This window comes from Chaetomium globosum, genomic scaffold, assembly GCF_000143365.1.
Source record: "Chaetomium globosum CBS 148.51 scaffold_1 genomic scaffold, whole genome shotgun sequence".
NCBI classification, from domain to species: Eukaryota; Fungi; Ascomycota; class Sordariomycetes; order Sordariales; family Chaetomiaceae; genus Chaetomium; species Chaetomium globosum.
This window is the reverse complement of record NT_165976.1, coordinates 4,238,748-4,259,075: the sequence shown is the minus strand read 5'-3', so window position 1 is coordinate 4,259,075 and position 20,328 is coordinate 4,238,748. Positions and strand designations below refer to the sequence as shown.

The following is a 20,328-nucleotide window of genomic DNA, read 5'->3' as shown; positions in this document are numbered from 1 at the left end:
GCAAACCCCCCTGTCCTGCTCCCTGGCGTTGACCTCGGCTCACGAATCAGCGTGCCAGCAATTCCAACGCCAGCCCGCCGTTGTTCGCTCGGCAGGCGCAACCCATCGCTCAGATAACTACTCCCACATTCCTCACGCTCTCGGCATCCTCCTCTTTCTCTCTTCTACTCTCCAACAACCACAACATCTTTCTTTTTCTTCCGCCAGTCCATTTTTCAGATACCCCATCGCAATGGCACCGAGCGTTATCGTCGTTGGCGGCGGCCGTAAGTGAAACCCTGCCGTGATGCATTTCCGCCGAGTGTCGTCATTGTGCTTCTTTTGCTGACCATGATCTCGTGCTCCAGTTTCCGGCCTCAGCGCTGCCCACACCATCTACCTCGCCGGCGGCAACGTTGTTGTCCTCGACAAGCAGGGCTTCTTCGGCGGTAACTCGACAAAAGCCACATCCGGCATCAACGGCGCCCTCACAAGGACACAGGTTGAGCACGGCATTCAGGACAGCGTGAAGCAGTTCTACGATGACACCCTCAAGTCCGCCCGTGACAAGGCGAGGCCTGATCTCATCAAGGTGCTTACCTACAAGTCCGCCGCGGCCGTCGAATGGCTGCAGGATGTGTTCAACCTCGACCTCACTCTTGTTTCCCGTCTTGGGTAGGTTCAATTGCACCGAACCCGCCTTAAGGCGAAATCTCAATTGAGCGTTTACTAACTCTGCCGTTTCTTAGTGGCCACTCCCAGCCCCGCACCCACCGTGGTCACGATGCCAAGTTCCCTGGTATGGCCATCACTTATGCTCTGATGCAGAGACTCGAGGAGCTCGCCGAAACCGAGCCTCACCGCGTTCGTATCATCAAGAAGGCCCGCGTCACCGGCCTCAACAAGCAGGGTAACAGCATCACCGGTGTTCAGTACGAGCACAATGGCGAGAATTTGTCTATTGACGGTCCCGTCGTCCTCGCCACTGGCGGTTACGCTGCCGACTTCAGCGACTCCTCCCTGCTCAAGCAGCACCGTCCCGACACCTTTGGCCTGGCGACCACGAACGGCGCCCACGCAACTGGCGACGGCCAGAAGATGGTTATGGCCATTGGCGGTAACGGCATCGACATGGACAAGGTGCAGGTCCACCCGACGGGTCTCGTCGACCCCAAGGACCCCGGCTCCAAGTGGAAGTTCTTGGCCGCCGAGGCTCTCCGTGGCGAGGGCGGTATCCTCCTGAACGCCGACGGAGACCGCTTCTGCGACGAGCTCGGACACCGCGACTACGTCTCGGGCATGATGTGGAAGGAGAAGGACAAGGGCAAGTTCCCCATCCGCCTGATCCTCAACTCCAAGGCTTCCAATACCCTCGACTTCCACACCCGCCACTACTCCGGCCGTGGCCTCATGAAGAAGATGACCGGTAAGGAGCTTGCCAAGGAGATCGGCTGCACCCCGGATCATCTGCAGAAGACCTTCCAGACCTACAACGCCATCGCCGAGGGCAAGCAGAAGGACCCGTGGGGCAAGAAGTTCTTCCACAACCTTCCCCTGGACATCAGCGACGACTTCCACGTCTCTCTAATGGAGCCGGTGCTTCACTTTACCATGGGTGGTATCGAGATCAACGACAAGGCCCAGGTTCTCAACAAGGAGCAGAAGCCATTCGAAGGCCTCTACGCTTGTGGTGAGCTTGCTGGTGGTGTCCACGGCGCCAACCGCCTTGGTGGTTCGTCCCTCTTGGGCTGCGTTGTCTACGGCCGTGTCGCCGGTGATTCCGCCAGCAACTTCCTCTTCCAGCAAGCCCTCAAGGGTTCGACTGGCGCGGCTCGCCTTGGCCAAATCGCCCTACACATCGACCCCTCAACCCCGGGCAAGATTTCGGTCGAATGGGCCGGTGCTAGCAGCACCGAGGCGCCTAAGGCGCAGGCTGTGTTGGCCAGCGTCCCCGCCGCCAAGCAGGAGTCCAGCGAGGCGAAGCCCTTCGCCATCCCTGAGAAGGAGTACACCATGGAGGAGATTGCCAAGCACAACAAGAAGGAGGACCTCTGGGTTGTCGTCAAGGGCGTCGTGCTAGACTTGACCAACTGGCTCGATGACCACCCGGGTGGCCCCCAGGCCCTTCTCAACTTCATGGGCCGTGACGCAACCGAAGAGTTTGAGATGCTCCACGATGACGAGGTCATCCCCAAGTATGCGCCTTCCCAGGTCATCGGGCGCGTCAAGGGCCAGAAGGTCACCCTAGAGATCTAAAGATTGGACGATCTGGGGTGGACTGGTGATTTTCTCTTAGTACGGCGATGGTCGGGGCTCTGGAAAGGCGTATCTTTATAGAATGGTGCCAGGAAGACGCAGAAGACACTACTAGTAGGATGGCTTGAGCTTGATGTTGTGTATCATTGCATTTTGGGGTCATAGGTTGTTTGGGACACTCATACCAGCCGATTTGGATAAGTCGCTGGTTCAGCAGGGACGCAACCTGCTCTGTATTGATAGCGTCCTTTTGCGGGGAGATAATGAACAAAAATATCATCCGTCTTTGCTGTGTGTTGTATTGTTACTGCGTGACTGCGCCAACTCGGGCTATTTCCGCCCTGCAACGGCGTTTACTAGCTACCCCCTTAATGCCGCCTTTTGAGCACCGAGGATCGGTGCCTCCGCCCCGGCATAAATTCTCTTCCTCATTGCCGCCGTGGCGTTTAGCCCGGGAACACGAATGTTTCCGGCATGCACGCAAATGTGGTAGTACAAGACAAATGGGGACGTGGGGAGGCCTTCGGTATGGTGTGCATCGTTCAAAGCTCGGTTTATTGGGGTTGTTGGTTACGATGTCAACAAGAGAATATCCTCGACAGGAAGTTGGGTGGTCCGTTGGGGCAGGTATCAGACCATGAGGTTGCGGCCGGAAGACCTCGCTACGCAGGCTGTTCCGGAAGATGAAATACCTATCCAATCCTGCATATATCTCCAATTTACAATACAGGATAGGATCATATTGCCACAGGAGACAGAGAGGGGTTTTGCTTTGTAGCCTCCCTTTTCGTTGGACTTGATGTTTTCGTAAGCAACAGGGACTGCAACGCCCGACAGCAAGTTACCGGCTGCTTATTTTCAAGATGCACGGGGGTCGTCTATAACCTTGCGCCCACAGCCGCAATGTGGATTACACCATACTCCTCTTGGGTGGGTAGGCGGAATCACCCATTGGCGTATGTCATGCCTGCATTGATTACTACTGATGTATGTGCATGTTCTTCGTTTTGTCCTTCCTTGGGTTGTGTCACGAAATGGTCTTCACTCCGGGCAAGTCGGGGGGGTGATAGTCCTCGTGGGGGCTGGGGGCTAGTTCTACGTGGTTGGTTGGTTGGTGGTATCAACTCTTGACCTTAGATTGGTTGGTCGTTTGAGCGGCCGGGGAACTGTCCGTTGGGGCTGGTGATGACGGTCCATCTTGTCGTGGTGACAAGCAGCTTCCTTTTTTGAGGATTTGGGCACGATAGATCGGGGCCGGTTCCGGGCGTGCGGTTCCACGACGTTGGGGCTGAAAAATGGGAGCTGTGATCGAGATGGCGAACCGGGCAGCGGAAGGTTCGGGGAAAAGGGGCATGTACGAATATGTAAACTGTATTCGTATTGACTATTGGCGAGTTAATCTTGGCATCGAGTAGCTATGTCCTTCCTATTGTTGTTTTTTCTCTTCGTGTCTCCCGACTCTCTCCTCGCTACCGCCCAAAGGAGGTTGAGAGAACGCCACAAACACGCCATGACCTCCTACTCTCTTGCTTCTACCCGGTGCCAGGGGTTTGCAACCCGTTCCACCTACTCAGAGAGAGAGGACCTCATCCCACAAGCGAGGCCGGCCGGCCGCAACGTCGGGGCTTGCAGGTTGTGGCCCACGACAGGGCTGGCTCCAACGCTGCGAGCGCGGACATGGAAGTGACAACGGCAACCAATACCGAGCGCAGCCCTGAGCCGCCGGCCGCGCGTGCCCAAGAAAACTCAACGGGCGGGCAGCCAACAAGGGAAAAGCTTGAAGGCTGTCGTTCAGATGGATTGGGCCACTTAATCTAATAGTGTACGGTTCTAGGGGGGCACGGCTCGACCGTGCAGGTCCTCTGCTTAGTCCTAGGTCATTCCCTTGTTGGCCTGCTCTCCCTTTAGTATGTGTCAGAGACAGGGAGACGTGATTGCAAGGGCGGGACGAGAACTTAAGAACCTGGTGTGGGGGAGAGGGGGACACGTGGTATGCTTTACGCTATGGGGGTCGGCGGAAGGGACTTGGGCAAGCGGACCAGGTTCCGCCCTTGACTGCAATGTCGGGAGTGAAAATAGTTGAGAGCGGCTGAAGCCAAGAAAGAGTCGAGGCGCCGGCCTCGTCTTACTCCGACAGCCAATATGGTCGACATGTCAAGTTGTGACGCAAATACCAAGCCACCGGTGGTATTCGTGGAAGAGAGACTAAGTGTTATTGATACGGGGAGGGCAAGTGGCACGGCCTGCAAAGTGCGGTGAGTCGGGGAATGAATTGGGCGGACTGCAGGAGACTCGGAAGCGGTTGGATTGAAAAGAAAGATGAGTGAATCGTCGGAGGAAAGAATGTGAGTGGCTGCAACCCGGCCCCGAGACTTGGGAAAGCTTGGAACTGGCTGGTGGGAGGGCTCGGCCATTGGCAGCACAGAGACAGGGAGTGCCAAGTGTGGTCCCAAGAGTGACCCTTCTCATTTCATTGGATTCATTCAAATCCATTTCGTCATTGCCCATGTCAGAAGGAAGTACAGACTTCGAACTGCAATTAAGGAGATGGAAACGTTGGAAGATCGATGGCTTATTCTCTCAGAGGAAAGAGCGGGGACAACTCCAGATGTTGATGGTGGGCCTGATGACCACAGTGTCTGGTCTTGGCACATGATCCCGTTGGGCACTGTATTTTAAGCACTGTCGAGGGCACCACAGGCCCTGTTTTTCTGGACGAGCACTAACGAGCCACTGGAAATGATTTTCATAGATGGTCTGCTGCACTGTGTACCCACCACTGACTGGTTTATTTCCTCATTGGGACAGGGCGATGGTGGGCACGCACGTGTCCTGGCCCAGGCAATGTGCGCTGGGGGATCTTTGTCTCCCCGCACTGGCCCCGCAAAGTCAGCAGTTAGCCAATGGGACGACCGAAGAACACCAGAGCCTTTGCAGATCAAGATGTGGGAGGGTTCGCAATTGATGGTTGCAGAGTCACAGTGCGATCGGGCGAGGTTGCAGACACAATGGAATGAACCCACACTGTCGGAGCGCTCCCGCATTGCAGCCATGTCTCGCGTCTTGGAAGCCTCGAAACTCACCTCGATTGTTTCTGTCGGGTTCGTTTCTGCTAGCTCGGCATTGTTCGGATATCCAAGCCTTGGACTGCCGGCGCATTCCCGACGCCGCTTCGCTTCCCCGGGTTCGAAAGGGAATGATCTCGCTTGCGAAACTTGTCATTCTGGGCTTCTGCAGACACGGCGAGTTCGGTTGCGCGACCTACCTTAGTGGGGATTATTCATCGGCCCACGCAAGAATGCTTTAACTGTCTATTTGCTAGCGCGGAACACTTTGAGCACCACAAATCTAAGAGGGCAAAAGAGACAAGGACATCGGAAATAAGAAGGAAGGGGGGATAAAAACAAAACATATCTTTCTAGAACAAATACGGGGGTTCCAATTATGAGATTCCCTTCTTCATTTTTTTTTCGTCTCGAGATTTTGCATTTGCAATATGTATCCTCAGTGTCGTCTGCGTGTACGATGTTTTTGACTAGGTAGGTACCTTACCTAACATGACGACCTGAATGGGACTAGTTAACGGACAAAGGTCACTTCAGTGCCGGGGACTGCGCAGGTCCAATGGAAAGTTTTGGTTGGACGAGAGCAGGCAAGATCCACCAGACTTCGCATCCTCCCCTCGTTGGTCAGAGACAAGGGTCCCGCGTTTAGCGGGAAGGTTGAATCCCCCACAAGGTGGGACTTTTGTCAACCATCGTTGAATTGATTGACACTTTCTCACTCGGGGGGCCACTTCGAAGTCAACTGGGCAGTCAAGTGAGCTGTCAACATCTGGGAAAAAGGGACTCCAAACACTGGGAAATTTATTCCTGCACAAGCGAGAATTCTTGAGCTGCGGCCAAGCCGCCACGGACCAGAGTGGCCATGGCAGAATTGCGGAAGCTGGAAATCGACTTTCACAAATGCGGAATGGTGTGCCATGGAGGGCCGGGGTGAGTCTTGGTGGAGCGGCTTTGTTCCTTTGAGGGTGTGCTGCTCCCAGGAAGTCCTGGCCATGGGCAAATGCACGGGCTCCCTTGGCTTGTCTGGGGGGAGCTGAACCAATGGCAGTGGCCTCCCCCGGGCTGCGGGCTAAACTGCTGATCTCGAAGCCTCTCGCCTACTGTTCCTCCCTTCCGCCCCATATTACCCAGACTCGGGCAAACGACAACCTCTCGCTTCAGATGGTCGAACGACACGGTCCAACCTCGCATCGTCAACCTCCGACAGTCTCGGCGGCAGTGGCATCAAATCTGGCGTGAAGGGCGCCTCCTCTTCCACCATGGCGATTTTCGCCATGGGCTGGCACAAGCCCGACAATGTCGCCGGCTCTTCTGCGCCCGCGATCATGGTCGGCTCGTTCGTCGCCACCGGTGGGGTGCTGTTTGGTTATGACACTGGGTAAGCAGCTGGACGGAAAAAGGGAATTTAGTTAATTGTGGGAGGATTGTGGGAGGATTGTGGGAGTGTCAAAAGGCTGACTCGCCTCTTTTCCGCAGTGCGATCAACGGGATTCTCGCCATGGACCGGTTTAAGGACGACTTTGCGACAGGCTTCTTCGACAAAAATGGACTCCCGAGCATGTCACCGAAACAGGTGGCTTTAATCGTTGCGATGCTCAGCGCAGGGACGGCTGTGGGTGCGTTGCTGGCCGCGCCGATAGGGGATCGCTGGGGACGTCGGCTGTCGCTCATCTTCGCCATCGGAGTGTTTTGCATCGGCGCTATATTCCAAGTATGCGCAACCGACGTCGCGCTACTCGTTGTGGGAAGGTGGGTTCATTTCGTGGTCGCGTCGAGCCCGGATGGCATCTTTTCTCTAGCACTATGATGTTAACCTTGACAATAGGACCGTGGCGGGCATCGGGGTGGGGATCGTCTCGGTCCTGGTCCCATTGTATCAATCAGAGATGGCGCCAAAATGGATTCGAGGAACACTCGTTTGCGCTTATCAGCTCTCCATCACAATAGGATTGCTTGCCGCGGCGATGGTCAACATGCTCACATACCAGATGCACACAACTGCGGCATACCGGATCCCGATGGGCCTCCAACTCATCTGGGCCGTCATCCTGGCCGGATGCTTATTACTCTTCCCCGAAACGCCCCGATACCTAATCAAGCGCGGGCTCAAGGATGCCGCTGCGCTCTCGCTTAGCCGTCTCCGACGCCTCGATATCACACATCCGGCCTTGATCGAGGAATTGGCGGAAATCCAAGCAAATCACGAATACGAAATGGCGCTGGGGCCAGATACGTACAAAGACATCATTTTCGGCGACCACCATCTCGGCCGCCGAACGCTCACCGGCTGCGGCCTGCAAATGCTGCAGCAACTGACAGGCGTGAATTTCATCATGTATTACGGAACGACCTTCTTCAACGGGGCGGGGGTCGACAACCCGTTCACCATCTCCCTCATCATGCAGGTCATTAATATGGCGTCGACATTTCCCGGCTTGTTCGTTGTCGAGTCGTGGGGTCGACGGAGGCTCCTCATAGTAGGAGCGCTAGGGATGGGCGTCTGCCAATTTGCGATCGCCGCGTGCGGCACGATTAGCGGGGACAACAACAAGACCCAACAAAACCAGATCCTCATAATCTTCGTTGCCATATACATATTCTTCTTCGCGGCGTCTTGGGGCCCCGTCGTGTGGGTCGTCACCTCGGAGATCTACCCCCTGAAAGTGCGCGCGAAATCCATGTCGATCTCAACGGCATCGAACTGGATCCTGAACTTCGGCATCGCGTACGGAACGCCGTACTTGGTGGACACATCGGCCGGGTCGCCTGATCTGGGCTCTCGCGTGTTCTTTGTCTGGGGCACGTTTTGCTTACTCTCGACCTTTTTTGTGTACGCCATGGTGTATGAGACCAGCAAGATCAGTCTGGAGCAGATCGACGAGATGTACGAGCGGATAGATCGTGCGTGGAAGAGCAGGGGCTTCGAGCCGAGCTGGAGTTTCCAACAAATGCGGGACTTTGGCTTTTCGGACAGCGGCATACCCCCGACGGAACCGCAACTCGAGCTCCAGCCGTCGAACGCCAGCACGACGCAGTCGGACACTGGCGGGAGCGCGACGACGAATACGACGAACAACACGACGACGACGAATTCGCAGGACGCCAAGATGTTGTCGCAGCTAGGGAATGTCGATTTAAGTTATTGAGCTTTGAGCATCCCGTCGCTCGCGTTTCTAGCAATGGATGTTGTGGATATCAGCGATGGGGTTTATATTATGATGGAGTTCATGGGAGGGCGTCAACGGTAGGGAAATTCCTGGGTATCAAACGGCGGGTTCGCCTCCTTTTTTGGGTTATGGGTTTCATATGGGGAGTGTTGTTTTTCTCTCGCTTTTCGCATATTGGGGTATCTATCGACCAGGCTGGAGCTTCATGATTCGTGGTGTTCACTGGATGGTTGGGCACAAACTTGGGAGGGCGAAGTTGGGGCCGTGGTATATTCGCAAGGCCGGGCGCATGGCGTAGGGGGGGAAGTGGGTGGGCTCAATCGATACCTAGCTGAGTTGTGTGCCTACATAAGGTATATTGGAATGGAAATCCATCCTCGTCATGGGATAGTACCTAAAGTATCTCAGCTCTAGCAATTTTGAAGCTAATGCATCAGCAACATGTGCATTCCATCGTATCTCTGAAACCCCAGTGCGCTTTCCGGAGCTGTACAACGATGTTGAGCATCGGGCCGTCTGAGATCCGCTCTTCCCCGAACGGCCAGTTACCTGTTATTCCATCATTTCATCTCGATCTGCATGACGAGTCTCAAATTCGCATCCACCTATTCGCCCGTGTAGCGTGACCCCCTCCATCCGAACCCGGGCCCGTGTGACGATGCTGCTGTTTGGTATTACACTTGCAATTCATCTGCCGATTTGCATGTGTTAGTTTTTTTTTTCTCCCTTCTCTGTATCGAGCTATAGCATTCGAAGAGACAAAAAACATACATACAATTCACTATTACCCTTTATTCACACGCACGCAGCACCATCCTTTGTTTTCTGCTTGTGCAACTCGGCGAAACGAAACACCAACTCCCAAAAGCCGACACAACGGCAACCATCACGACATTAGTGGTAGCGCACGTAAAGAAGAGGTAACCGTGTGCGAAACGTGGTGTCATTTGGAGCACAGCCAGCTAACTAGCTAGATACCTTACACGGCTGAGTACATGCCGACGTGTGGGAGCAGCAGCGGGTGTCCATGATCCCACGGTGGTAGTATCCACGGAGCTTGCATCACCACTAACCAGACTTCCCATTCAAACTCCCCGTCTATCGACTTCATTAAGGATGGAGGGAGGGCCGCCATATCGGGAGGCAAGCAGTCGCTCTCGCCGAAGCGACACGAGCACATGCGAGAGCACAGTTACGGCTATGCTCACTTCAGGCCAGACATGTCCTTCGGATGCATCTCCTGGCGACCATGACACCTTCCTCAATGTGAGTGGAACACCTACGACCAGTGGTGGAACTTGTCTAGACACCGGCTCTAGTTTTGTCCCACGGTCTTGAGGAGGAGGGTCTTGTCGGACCCCCCTTTGCCGTAGGCTCGCTTGCTGACGTCGTCTTGTAGACTCTCCTCCCAGCCTCGACGCCTAGCTTTGCGTCCTCTCTTCTTGTTTTGGCTGCTGGATTGGAAACAGTCCTGGCTGACACGGCAAGCGGGTACGACGCAACGGACCAGCAAGAGCCAGTGCTGCAGGCTGGCGCAGGATCATGCTCTTGGTTGTTAGCAGGGCGGCGTTGGCTGACCTGGATCAGGGACACGTTGACCACTAACCGGTCTGAATTCCAGCCATATATATTGCTTGGTGTCTTACTAGTGCTGTTTACTTCTGGTCTCACATACGCCGTCCGGAACCACTCCCGGATAACCTTGACTGGCCGTCTGAAAAACCCGTGGCTTATCCTGCCGGCTATGGCATTGTTCAGCTTGACAACGCTTTTCTTGCTCACGGGGCTCCATATGCATGCGACTTCGGGACATTATGGTCTATCTGGACATGTGGGGGGACCTGACCAAGTCGCCGAGCATGCTCCCATCTTCACGCTCCCCGCCTCGGCTGACGTGGGTAAGAACGTCCTGCCCAATATCCAGGACCCCGAGGCTGTCGACCCTCAAACAGCATGCCCGGGTTACAAAGCGTCCAATGTCCAGGATACCGAGAGCGGCTTTACGGCCGACCTAGATCTCGCCGGCTCGGCATGCAATGTCTACGGCAACGACGTTGAGAATCTGGCTCTGTCCGTCGAGTTTCAAAGTGAAGACCGTATTCATGTCGAGATTCGGCCTCGTTACCTCAGTCCCGAGAATGAGACTTGGTTTCTTCTCCCAGAGGAACTCGTCCCTAGACCGTCGATAAAAAAGAGCAACTCTCATCGTTCCAATGGCCTGGTCGTGTCCTGGTCAAATGAGCCGACCTTCTCTTTTGCTGTGAAGCGCGTGGAGACCGGGGATGTCCTCTTCTCGACCGAGGGGAAGGTTCTAGTTTATGAAGACCAATTCATTGAGTTCGCCTCGTCACTTCCGGAGAACTACAATTTGTATGGCCTCGGCGAGGTTCTTCACGGCTTCCGCCTGGGAAACAACTTCACGAGTATGACTGCTAAGAAGTCCGAAAGACCTTGGTTTCTAACCAACTTTAGGAACATTGTTTGCCGCTGATGTGGCTGACACGATCGACGCCAATCTCTATGGAAGCCACCCGATTTATCTAGATACGAGGTACTTCACCGCTGGCCACTCAGAGAAGCTGACCTACGCTGCCAATGCGACAGACAAGACAGCCCAATATCTATCCTACACCCACGGTGTGTTCCTTCGCAACGCCCATACCCAGGAGATCGTCCTACAACCATCCGGCATCACATGGAGGACGCTCGGTGGCAGCGTCGATCTCTACTTCTACAGCGGTCCCAGCGCGGAGAACGTGATAAGTTCCTATCAGCAATCGACGACTGGGCTGCCCGCTATGCAACAGTACTGGACCCTCGGTTATCACCAGTGCCGCTGGGGGTATGATAGCTGGGCGGCCCTGCAGGAGGTGGTTGACAACTTTGCCAAATTTGAAATCCCGTTGGAAACCATTTGGTGTAAGTCTTACTCTCTCAGCTTGCACCAGTGGAAGCATAGCCGAACTAACCGACTCGTAGCCGACATCGATTATATGAAGCAGTACCGCGACTTTGAGAACAACCCCGTGAGCTTCAACTATGACGAGGGAGCTGAGTTCCTGACCAAGCTGCACGCCAAAGACCAGCACTACATCCCCATCGTTGACTCGGCCATCTACGCCCCAAACCCCGAGAACCCCAGCGATGCCTACGCCCCGTATGATCGGGGAATTGAGGCCAAAGCGTTTGTCATGAATCCGGATGGTTCTATATACTACGGGGCAGTATGGCCTGGCTACACCGGTTTGCTCCTCCTTCTGCTTTCTCTTCCCGTGGCTTCGCTAATAGAGCATAGTGTTCCCCGATTGGGTGGGTGCGGTCCTGAACGGCAGCGGCGCCATCGACTGGTGGATCGATGAGCTCTCTAGATGGTCCGGGAAGGTTGCTGTAAGTGTGCTTGGTTCCTTTTGGTTCCGCCTAGCTAGGCGCATCAATGAATGGAAAGGCTGGGGCTAACTTGTATAGTTCGACGGGCTGTGGATTGACATGTCAGAAGTAAGAACATTTGGCCACCCCTTAACAGTCGAGACACCGTTCACTGACCGGCACAGGTTGCCTCGTTTTGCGTTGGCAGCTGTGGCAGCGGAAACTTGACACTAAACCCAGCCCATCCGCCTTTTCACCTTCCCGGGGAACCCGGAAACCTCATCCTACAGTACCCCGAGGGCTTCGAGCTCACCAATTCATCAGAGGCAATCCCCGCCGCGTCTGCTCTCCGTGAGCAGGAGGCAGCATCTCCCACCACCGTGAGCCCAACGTCCTACCATCGCACCACACCCACCCCCGGGGTAAGAGATATAAACTGGCCGCCCTACGTGGTCAATAACTTCCACGGCGACCTGGCCGTTCACGCTATCAGCCCAAACGCAACCCACCACGGCGGCTACGTGCAGTACGACTTCCACAACCTCTTCGGCCACCAAATCCTCAACGCGACCTACCAAGCCCTCCTCCAAATCTCCCCCACCAAACGCCCCTTCATCATCGGGCGCAGCACCTTCGCCGGATCTGGCAAATGGGCCGGCCACTGGGGCGGCGACAACGAAGCTTCCTGGTCCCACATGGCCTTCAGCATCCCCCAAGCCCTCACCTTCTCCCTCTTCGGCATCCCCATGTTCGGCGTCGACACCTGCGGCTTCGGCGGCAACAGCGCCCTCGAGCTCTGCGCCCGCTGGATGCAACTCTCGGCCTTCTTCCCCTTCTACCGCAACCACAACATCCTGGGCGCGATCCCGCAAGAACCCTACCTCTGGGCCGACGTCGCGCGCGCCACCCGCGCCCGCCATGCGCGTGCGCTACGCCCTCCTTCCCCTACCTCTACACGCTCCTCGCGCGCGCCAACGCCCGCGGCGACACCGTCATGCGCGCCCTCGCCTGGGAGTTCCCCCGCGAGCCCTGGCTCGCCGCCGCCGACCGCCAGTTCCTGCTTGGGCCGGCCTTGTTGGTCAGTCCCTGTCTCGAGCAGGGCGCCACCACCGTCGGGGTGGTGTTTCCCGGCGTGGGCGAGGGCACGCTCTGGTATGACTGGTACACGGGCGCGGCGGTGGAGGGGGTGGCGCCGGGGCGGAATGTCACGCTGGATGCGCCGCTGGGGCATATACCTGTGCATCTGCGCGGGGGGAGTGTGGTGCCGCTGCAGGAGCCCGGGATGACGACGGCGCAGAGCAGGAGGAGGCCGTGGGGGTTGGTGGTGGCGTTGGATTGGGAGGGGTTGGCGAAGGGGGAGTTGTATTTGGATGATGGGGAGAGTTTGGTGCCGGAAGCGGTTACGTGGGTGCAGGTGAGTTGTTGTTCCCTTTCATTTTTTTTCTCCACCTTTTTGCCTCTTTCTTCCCTTTTTTTTTTTTTTTTATATATCTGTATCCTTTGGCATATGGGACTGCAGCTAACGGCGTGCTTCTAGTTCACCGCAACGAGCACATCCATCTCAGCTGAACCCCAGGGTGATTATGTCGACACCAACGCGTTGGGCAACGCCACTGTCATGGGCCTGGCCAAGGGTCCTGTGAGGGTGTGGATGAATAGTCATGTGTTGGATCTTGCGAATTGGAATTATGACGAGGAGAGGGCTACATTGTCGCTGCATGGACTGAATGACCTGTTCCCACAGGGTGCGTGGGCAGAGCGGTGGGAGATTAACTGGGAGTGAGAACAGTCTTTGGATTAGGTTGATTTTATGCAGCGGGTTGGGTTTCCTTTGGGAGTTTGTCTGGTTAAGAGGCGGAGGCACGAGAAAAGCGTCGGTTATGACATGGGTTTCTTGATATTGTAACGAATGATGACACATTCTTCAGCCCGTGTTCAAGAACCTCAATTATTTATGGTTGATTGATATTAGCGCCGTGGTAGCGCCGCCTTGAATATGTACAGCTGTTTGTTACTGCGGTGTTTTACCCCTGAGCGAAGCCTTAACTCCGCCGCCTGGTGTCCCGGGACACATTCTCTAGTCCGAACATCAGTCTACCGTGTATATCTGACCTCCCACCCAGACACCCCGACATTAACCTTTCCCCCAAAATCACCCTCCTAGTCCCGTTTCCGGCCTGCCCCTTGCCTGGCCTCTCCCCAACCCCCGTCCTCATCCGAATCCATCCCCCCACTCCCACCACTCTCCATCAGCCGAATCCCCTGCTCCTTATCCCTATTCCTCGCCCGATCCCTCTTACTCGCCCCGACCCTCCGCGAAGCACCACCACCAACCCGCCGCCCCCCCATCACACTCCCGACCCCAATCCTCCGCAGCTGCCTATTCCAGCAAAACGTCCCCGCAATCATGATCGCCGCGAACCCAAAGACCAGCGGCAGGGCGACGTACAGCACGTCGTCGTCGGCGCGCGTCGGGGTGTGGCCGGGCTTCTTCTTCTTGGGGGCCTTGGGCTTCCAGCGCAGATTGACGGTGGGGCCCGAGTGCCACTGGGCGGCCTGGCCGTTGGCGGGCAGCGCGACCAGCCGCAGGGTGATGTTGGCCTGGTCGACCGAGGGCCGCGAGAGCAGCGACCCTTCCGGGTGCCACTGGTAGAAGCCCCAGAGGGCGGAGATGGTCTCGGAGCTGAAGGCTTCGGCGTCTTCGAAGTCCTTGTGGGTGTCGTCGGCGGGGTCGTCCGAGGGGACGGTGATGTTGGTGTAGAAGCCGACCACTTTGACGAGCGTGTTGTTGGGGTCGGGGAAGAAGGTGGTGTCCCAGGTTACTACAGGTGTGTGGGGGTTAGTGAATGCGCGGGGTGGGAACGTTTCGGGGTGGGATAGGGATTGCTTACCGTAGGGTGTTGCCCCGGGGTAGAAGATGTCGTGTTGCTTGGGGAGGCAGAACGGCTTGAACTCGCCATCGGTGTTGCTACAGGGGGAGAAGGCGCTGGCACCCAACTCGTTGGTGGGCACTGGCTGTGCGGCGCCTGTGTCCGTGGGCGTATCGGTGAGAGCGGCGGCCGCGGCGGGAACGGTGATCTCGGCTTCTGTTGCTGGTGCTGCCGATGCCGTTCCCAAAAGCATCAGCCATGCGGCGGGAGTGAGTTTGGAAGGGATCATGTTGTTGGTCAGGTGGTTCGGCACCACCGTCGATGTTGAAAAGGGTTGTCCTTCTTTGGGTAGGCTGTTACGGGAATTGATAAGCCAATTGAGAAGGCAAAACGTGTATAATGATTGCCGGTCCTCAAAAGGGGTAATGATACAAGAGGGAGAAGGAGTGGTCGACCGAGAAGAATCGACTCGGCGGCGTCAAAGCCCGCTCTGGAGCGGTAATTTTTGGATGCCGAAGCTTCCATGTCGCGCGACCAGGAACCCCCCGCGGCATGTCCGAGCAAGGCGAAAACGCGCTAAAAGCGAGGCCGTGGGGTGCTCCCTGCCGCCAAGCCGCAGCGATACTGACAGGGGTTATTAACGCATGACAACTCACTCTTCGAAAGAACATAACTACATAGTAAGTATATCTTCCAATAGCCAATAACTATGAGCGGGCTTGATATGGGAGTGGGACAGTTGGGTAAGTCGATTTTCATACCGAGAAACAAATCAAACAACTAACGTTTCCATGCAGATACGGGCACATCTTAACTTCGCTTTCGTCGTTCAATGCCGAGCTATCTCCATATCGATATACTGCGTACAACTGCCACATCGCGTAAAACTCGGTATACTTGACAAACAAGGACTGAACCGTAAGTAAATGCCATTACCCAAGAGTAAAGAGTACCACTCCAACAGTTACAACCCTCAAGACACGGTATTCTTGGCCACAATACCCCTGGCAAAGTCGCCAAAGGTTATGTGCTGTTCCATGTCCACTTTCTCACCGAGGTTCGGCTGGGTAAACACGGCGAGCGTGTTCCGGGCAATCCGGCCCTCGCTCAGCGCCGCCCTCGCGCCCCTCACAAAGTGCGGCACGGCCTTGAACTTGCCGTCGGTGATGCGCTCCAGAGCCTCGCCCGTCTGGAAGGCGATGCAGTCGCGTGGGATCTTGACATGCACCGTTTGGCCGGTGCGCGACTTGATGTACAGCCCAGCGGCCGGGTCCGGCGACGTCTCGAGCTCGGGCAGCGGCACCAGGTGCGGCAGGCCGGGCGATGCCGGCTCGATCTCGGGTGTGGCCACCAGCGGGTTCGACTGGGACTCGTCGACAAACATGGCCGAGGTCAGGCCTGTCAAACAGCCGTGGTCGAGGTGGGTTGCGCACCAGTCGTCCTCGTCCGGGTCGTTACTGTTGGCGACCGCGTCCGACATGGCCACTGGGGCCGGCTCGTTGGTTGGGTCCTCGGGGAAGTAGTGCAGCAGGCGGGCCTTGGTGGTGGTGGAAGTGCTTACGACGCGCTCCAAGTAGCCACTGGGGTATCCGGCGATCTCCTTCTCGGCGAACCTGTCACACGCTTTTGCGACGAGGACGGCTACGTCGATAATCAGGCGGCATAAGTCCTCAAATGTCTCCTTGAACCCGGGGAGTGTGGCTTGGCCGGGCCAGATGTTGGGTGAGAGGTACTCGGGGAAGTTTTCCGGATTGAACTGCTCCGTTGGGACAGCACACGACAGCTCCGGGTCGACGTAGAAGGCGCAGTTGGCGTAGAAGGACCCCTTCAGCGTATCTACCTGACCGTTTTTGAGTGTCTCCTTACCGAGGGACCAACCAGTCAGATACTTGGCCTTTTCATTCTCGAGCTTGTCTGGGCATCGTTAGTGCAGTAGCAGACAGATCTTCAGCTCTTGCGATCTAACACGCACCCAGTTCAGATTTGGGTAAATTCCCTAGGTACGACGAGTACGACAACAAGTGACGCCTCAGCTCGGCGAACTCAGGGGGCACATCCTTGACGACCAGAATTCCCAAAGAGTCAGGGCCGAAGGCTTCGTTGAGCGCCTCCAACGGGACTGTCCCTAGTTTAGGTGAAGCTTGTCAGTGACGACGCCACTTACACAATAACTACCATAACTACCCCCCATACCCGTTTATATTGTTGGAAAAAAAAAATAGTTACCATTCTTGAGATCCTGCAACGACACCGTTACGGCTTGTGCGATGGGAGCCATGGCTTAGAGAATTTCGCTTCGATTTACAGCAATTTTAAGTCAATGATGGAAGATTGAAAGAATTATCCAAGCAATTGCCCAGTCTGGTGATTGTTCTTGTTGCTGCCCCTCAAGATAGTGGGGCGTGTGCCAAGCATATCGCCTGACCTGCTAAACCTGGCAGGTGGATGACGACGGGATGGTGGACCAAGCGCCGAAACAAAGCGCCAGACTTGCCAGACTTGCCAGAATACCGAACGAGCTCTTATCGATAACGTGTGGTTGGCGCTCAATTCGGCAATTGAGACGCCAGCTCGCGGTCTGATCACTAGCTCACGCAACTCCAGGTAATTAACCAAGAGATCAACATGGTTAAACCATTGACTTTCAAAGGTGACAAGAAAAAAGAAAAGGAAGCGCACCGATGCTGGCGAAGGAGCAGGGCAGGCACAGGATGACAACCCAGAGCGACAGCTGAAGGCGCCCAAAGCAGACGATGCCGCTACCAACGTCGACGCCGGCGACGATACCGGCGAGGACGACAGCTGGGTTTCGGCTGATGCTGTGAGTGACATCTCGGGCCCCGTCATGTTTGTCCTCCCGAGCGAGCCGCCAACAGCACTGGCTTGCGATGCCACTGGCAAGGTCTTCGCCCTGCCCATCGAAAACATCGTCGACGGAAACCCGTCGAGCGCCGAGCCCCACGACGTGCGTCAGGTTTGGGTTGCCAACCGGATCGTGGGCACTGAGCACTTTCGCATCAAGGGCCACCACGGGAAGTAAGCAGACCATCCCCTCCCAAACGCCCGACATACCCTTCCCATACTGACTTGGCGTGATCAAGATACCTCTCCTGCGACAAGATTGGCCTCCTCACCGCCGCCTCCGACGCTGTCACCCCGCTCGAGTCCTTTACGCTCCTACCCACTGCCGACACGCCAGGCACATTCCAGATCCAAACCCTGCGCGACACCTTCCTCTCCATCCGCGCCCCGCGCTCAGCTAAGCCCAACGCTCCGCCCGAGGTGCGCGGTGACGAAGCCGAAATCACCTTCAACTCGACACTGCGCGTGCGCATGCAGGCGCGCTACAAGCCGCGCCTCAAGGCTTCCAAGGAGGAAAAGGCGCGCGAGAAGATCAGCCGGCGCGAGCTGGAGGAGGCGGCAGGGAGGAGGCTGGAGGAGGACGAGGTGAAGAAGTTGAAGAGGGCGAGAAGGGAGGGGACCTACCACGAGACGCTGTTGGATATCAAGGTCAAGAGCAAGCATGACAAGTTCGGATAAATATGTGAAGATCAGAGGTGAAGATGGAGAGCGATCGATGCTGAGAACAAATATGACGATACCCTTTTCAGATGTTTACACTACCGGACCCTCAATACTACATGCCATCGGGTAAGCCACCATCACCACCAAACAGCCTGCCTTGAGTAGCATCAGCTTCGCACGAGCCCACAGCCATTCCTCCAACAAACCAGCAAGCAGGGTACCACACCCACCCAGCCGCACAAGGCTCGGCCAGCCCAGCCCAGACAAGGCTGAACGGCTCTCAGCTCCGGTACAATACGAAGCACGTCCCGCAATGGAATCAATCCCACAACGAATCCCACGATCCCGCCCTAGAAACCGCCCACGAAATGACGAATACCCAAGCATCCCGCGCGGCCGTTTGACTCTGCGGCGGCGGCGGCGGCGGCACCACGCGGGAACCCAATCCGCCCAGCCTACACCCCCACCCAGGAACTTCCGGTCTAGGCCCAGCGCACACCCGACTCGCTCTCGCTTTTCCTTCCTCCCCTCCCCCCCACACACAACACAACACAAACACAACACACATCGCCGGCCGGCACGGCAAAGCGGCCGCGTGCTAAGAATAGCAACACACACACACACACACACACACACACACACACACACACACACACACACACACACACACAAGAGCCTCCTACCCAGTCCCCACCCACACCCACACGACTGCGTCGCATGGTGGCATGGCATGGCATGGCATGGCCCAGCCCAACCCGGCCGGCAGCGCTGCGACACTACCCACTACCCCATACACTAGTGTAGTTGCTCCCGAGGAGCCGGTAAGTCATGTGTGTAAGCTGGCGTGTTCAACCTTGCGCTACGCCGGCCGGCCGCACCCCAAGGTCTGGCCGGGCCACATGTCAGCAGCGGACCGGTCCCGTCCCTCGCTCAGCCCTACGGGCCTAGCGAGCTAAGTGAGTGTCTAGATTTTTGTTGTTGGTGAGTTTGTTGTTGTTGGTATGTTTTGCTGCGCGAAGGTTAGGTGGTGGTTTACGTGGTGTTGATGATGGCAATTGCTTGTGATATCAAAGCACAGAGAAAAAAAAGGCATTTTCAGGTATGTACAGTTTGATTGTAATTCTGTTCAGACGCTACTCCGCCATTTCTCATACTATTCTGCGTCTCGCCATCTGTGCAAACATCCATGATATATCGCAAACGCCAGTCCGAATCGGATCCCAAATCGTTCCCGGCCTCGTCAGTCGTCATGCCTGTGACATCGCCCTTTTTGGCCCCTCGCTCAACGCCGGTCCCAATGCCGTTGACGGATACGCCGATTTAGAAACCCTATTCCAAAAAACGAAGAAGAACGGAACAGAAACGAAAAAAGAGTAGCCGAATAAAAAATGGACAACAAAGTAAGATGAAAGAGGAAAACAAAGATATGGTACAATCCCTAGTGTAGAATGATAAAATGTGCTCGCCATACTCGGACAAATCTAAATGGTAATAATGTTTCTTCAGTGCTCAACCTTCAGCCTCTTCGCATCTGCGCCCGTCGTCTCAGCCGGCGCATCATGATGTCCTCCACTCACGCTGATATCTGGGCTCTTGCGCTTTAGCGGGGCCAGATCATCCCTCAAAAACGAGGGTCCGGTTCCGACCACAGGCGTCGACCACGTTAGCGGGCTCAGCGTGTTGTGCTCGTTCCCCTTGATACCCCAGTCCGCATAGAAGCCGTTAGGGCTCGGGAGCAGGCCCTCTCCGAGGAAGCGGGACGGCAAGGCTGAAACGGGCGTATCAATGTTCATGTTGTTGGACTGGTGGGGCGGTGGTCGGGCGAAGGGATTAGGTGGACCCGTGGCACCTGCAGAGAGTAGGGTGGTGGAGGCGGACGGAGAAGGCGGTGGCAGGACGACGCCGGAAGAGTGCGAGTCCGGCCGCCGCGAAGGCTGCGACGTGACGTCTGTTGCTGTCGTCATGGTGCCGTGCGGGGAGGCCGACCCGTTCGTGGCGCTGCCACCAGTCCGATTCGTCTGGGATCCGCACTTCAACTGCGGCCGCGAAATGCTCCCGCCGACGCGCAGGCGGTGGATCGTGAGGGCGGCGTAAAGACGG

At 56.3% G+C, this 20,328-nt stretch overlaps 7 protein-coding genes across 7 annotated transcripts in view; 4 read left to right on the top strand and 3 right to left on the bottom strand.

Moving 5' to 3' along the window:
* Positions 1-232: 232 nt before the first annotated feature.
* Positions 233-2,235, top strand: CHGG_01384 (uncharacterized protein; the record flags this gene model as incomplete). Its single annotated transcript, XM_001220604.1, has 3 exons — positions 233-266; positions 348-654; positions 729-2,235. 3 exons carry the CDS (start codon positions 233-235, stop codon positions 2,233-2,235), a joined length of 1,848 nt encoding a protein of 615 aa, XP_001220605.1.
* Positions 2,236-6,559: 4,324 nt separating this feature from the next.
* Positions 6,560-8,446, top strand: CHGG_01383 (uncharacterized protein; the record flags this gene model as incomplete). The annotated part of the gene is made up of 3 exons (XM_001220603.1): positions 6,560-6,678; positions 6,777-7,049; positions 7,126-8,446. The coding sequence occupies 3 exons, from the start codon at positions 6,560-6,562 to the stop codon at positions 8,444-8,446; spliced, it is 1,713 nt and encodes a 570-aa protein (XP_001220604.1).
* A 1,137-nt stretch (positions 8,447-9,583) lies between these two features.
* Positions 9,584-13,616, top strand: CHGG_01382 (uncharacterized protein; the record flags this gene model as incomplete). Its single annotated transcript, XM_001220602.1, has 8 exons — positions 9,584-9,733; positions 9,937-9,958; positions 10,117-10,890; positions 11,012-11,386; positions 11,447-11,710; positions 12,074-12,911; positions 13,091-13,247; positions 13,371-13,616. 8 exons carry the CDS (start codon positions 9,584-9,586, stop codon positions 13,614-13,616), a joined length of 2,826 nt encoding a protein of 941 aa, XP_001220603.1.
* Positions 13,617-13,993: 377 nt separating this feature from the next.
* Positions 13,994-14,992, bottom strand: CHGG_01381 (uncharacterized protein; the record flags this gene model as incomplete). The annotated part of the gene is made up of 2 exons (XM_001220601.1): positions 13,994-14,655; positions 14,725-14,992. The coding sequence occupies 2 exons, from the start codon at positions 14,990-14,992 to the stop codon at positions 13,994-13,996; spliced, it is 930 nt and encodes a 309-aa protein (XP_001220602.1).
* A 684-nt stretch (positions 14,993-15,676) lies between these two features.
* On the bottom strand, positions 15,677-16,981 carry CHGG_01380 (uncharacterized protein; the record flags this gene model as incomplete). Its single annotated transcript, XM_001220600.1, has 3 exons — positions 15,677-16,617; positions 16,676-16,828; positions 16,930-16,981. 3 exons carry the CDS (start codon positions 16,979-16,981, stop codon positions 15,677-15,679), a joined length of 1,146 nt encoding a protein of 381 aa, XP_001220601.1.
* A 347-nt stretch (positions 16,982-17,328) lies between these two features.
* Positions 17,329-18,243, top strand: CHGG_01379 (uncharacterized protein; the record flags this gene model as incomplete). Its single annotated transcript, XM_001220599.1, has 3 exons — positions 17,329-17,331; positions 17,435-17,739; positions 17,805-18,243. The coding sequence occupies 3 exons, from the start codon at positions 17,329-17,331 to the stop codon at positions 18,241-18,243; spliced, it is 747 nt and encodes a 248-aa protein (XP_001220600.1).
* A 1,487-nt stretch (positions 18,244-19,730) lies between these two features.
* CHGG_01378 (uncharacterized protein) overlaps positions 19,731-20,328 on the bottom strand; it is a gene marked incomplete at both ends in the record, with an annotated part of 2,070 nt that continues 1,472 nt past the window's right edge. Inside the window, one exon of the mRNA XM_001220598.1 lies at positions 19,731-20,280. Within this exon, the coding sequence (XP_001220599.1) occupies positions 19,731-20,280 (550 nt within the window). The remainder of the gene's footprint in view (positions 20,281-20,328) is intronic.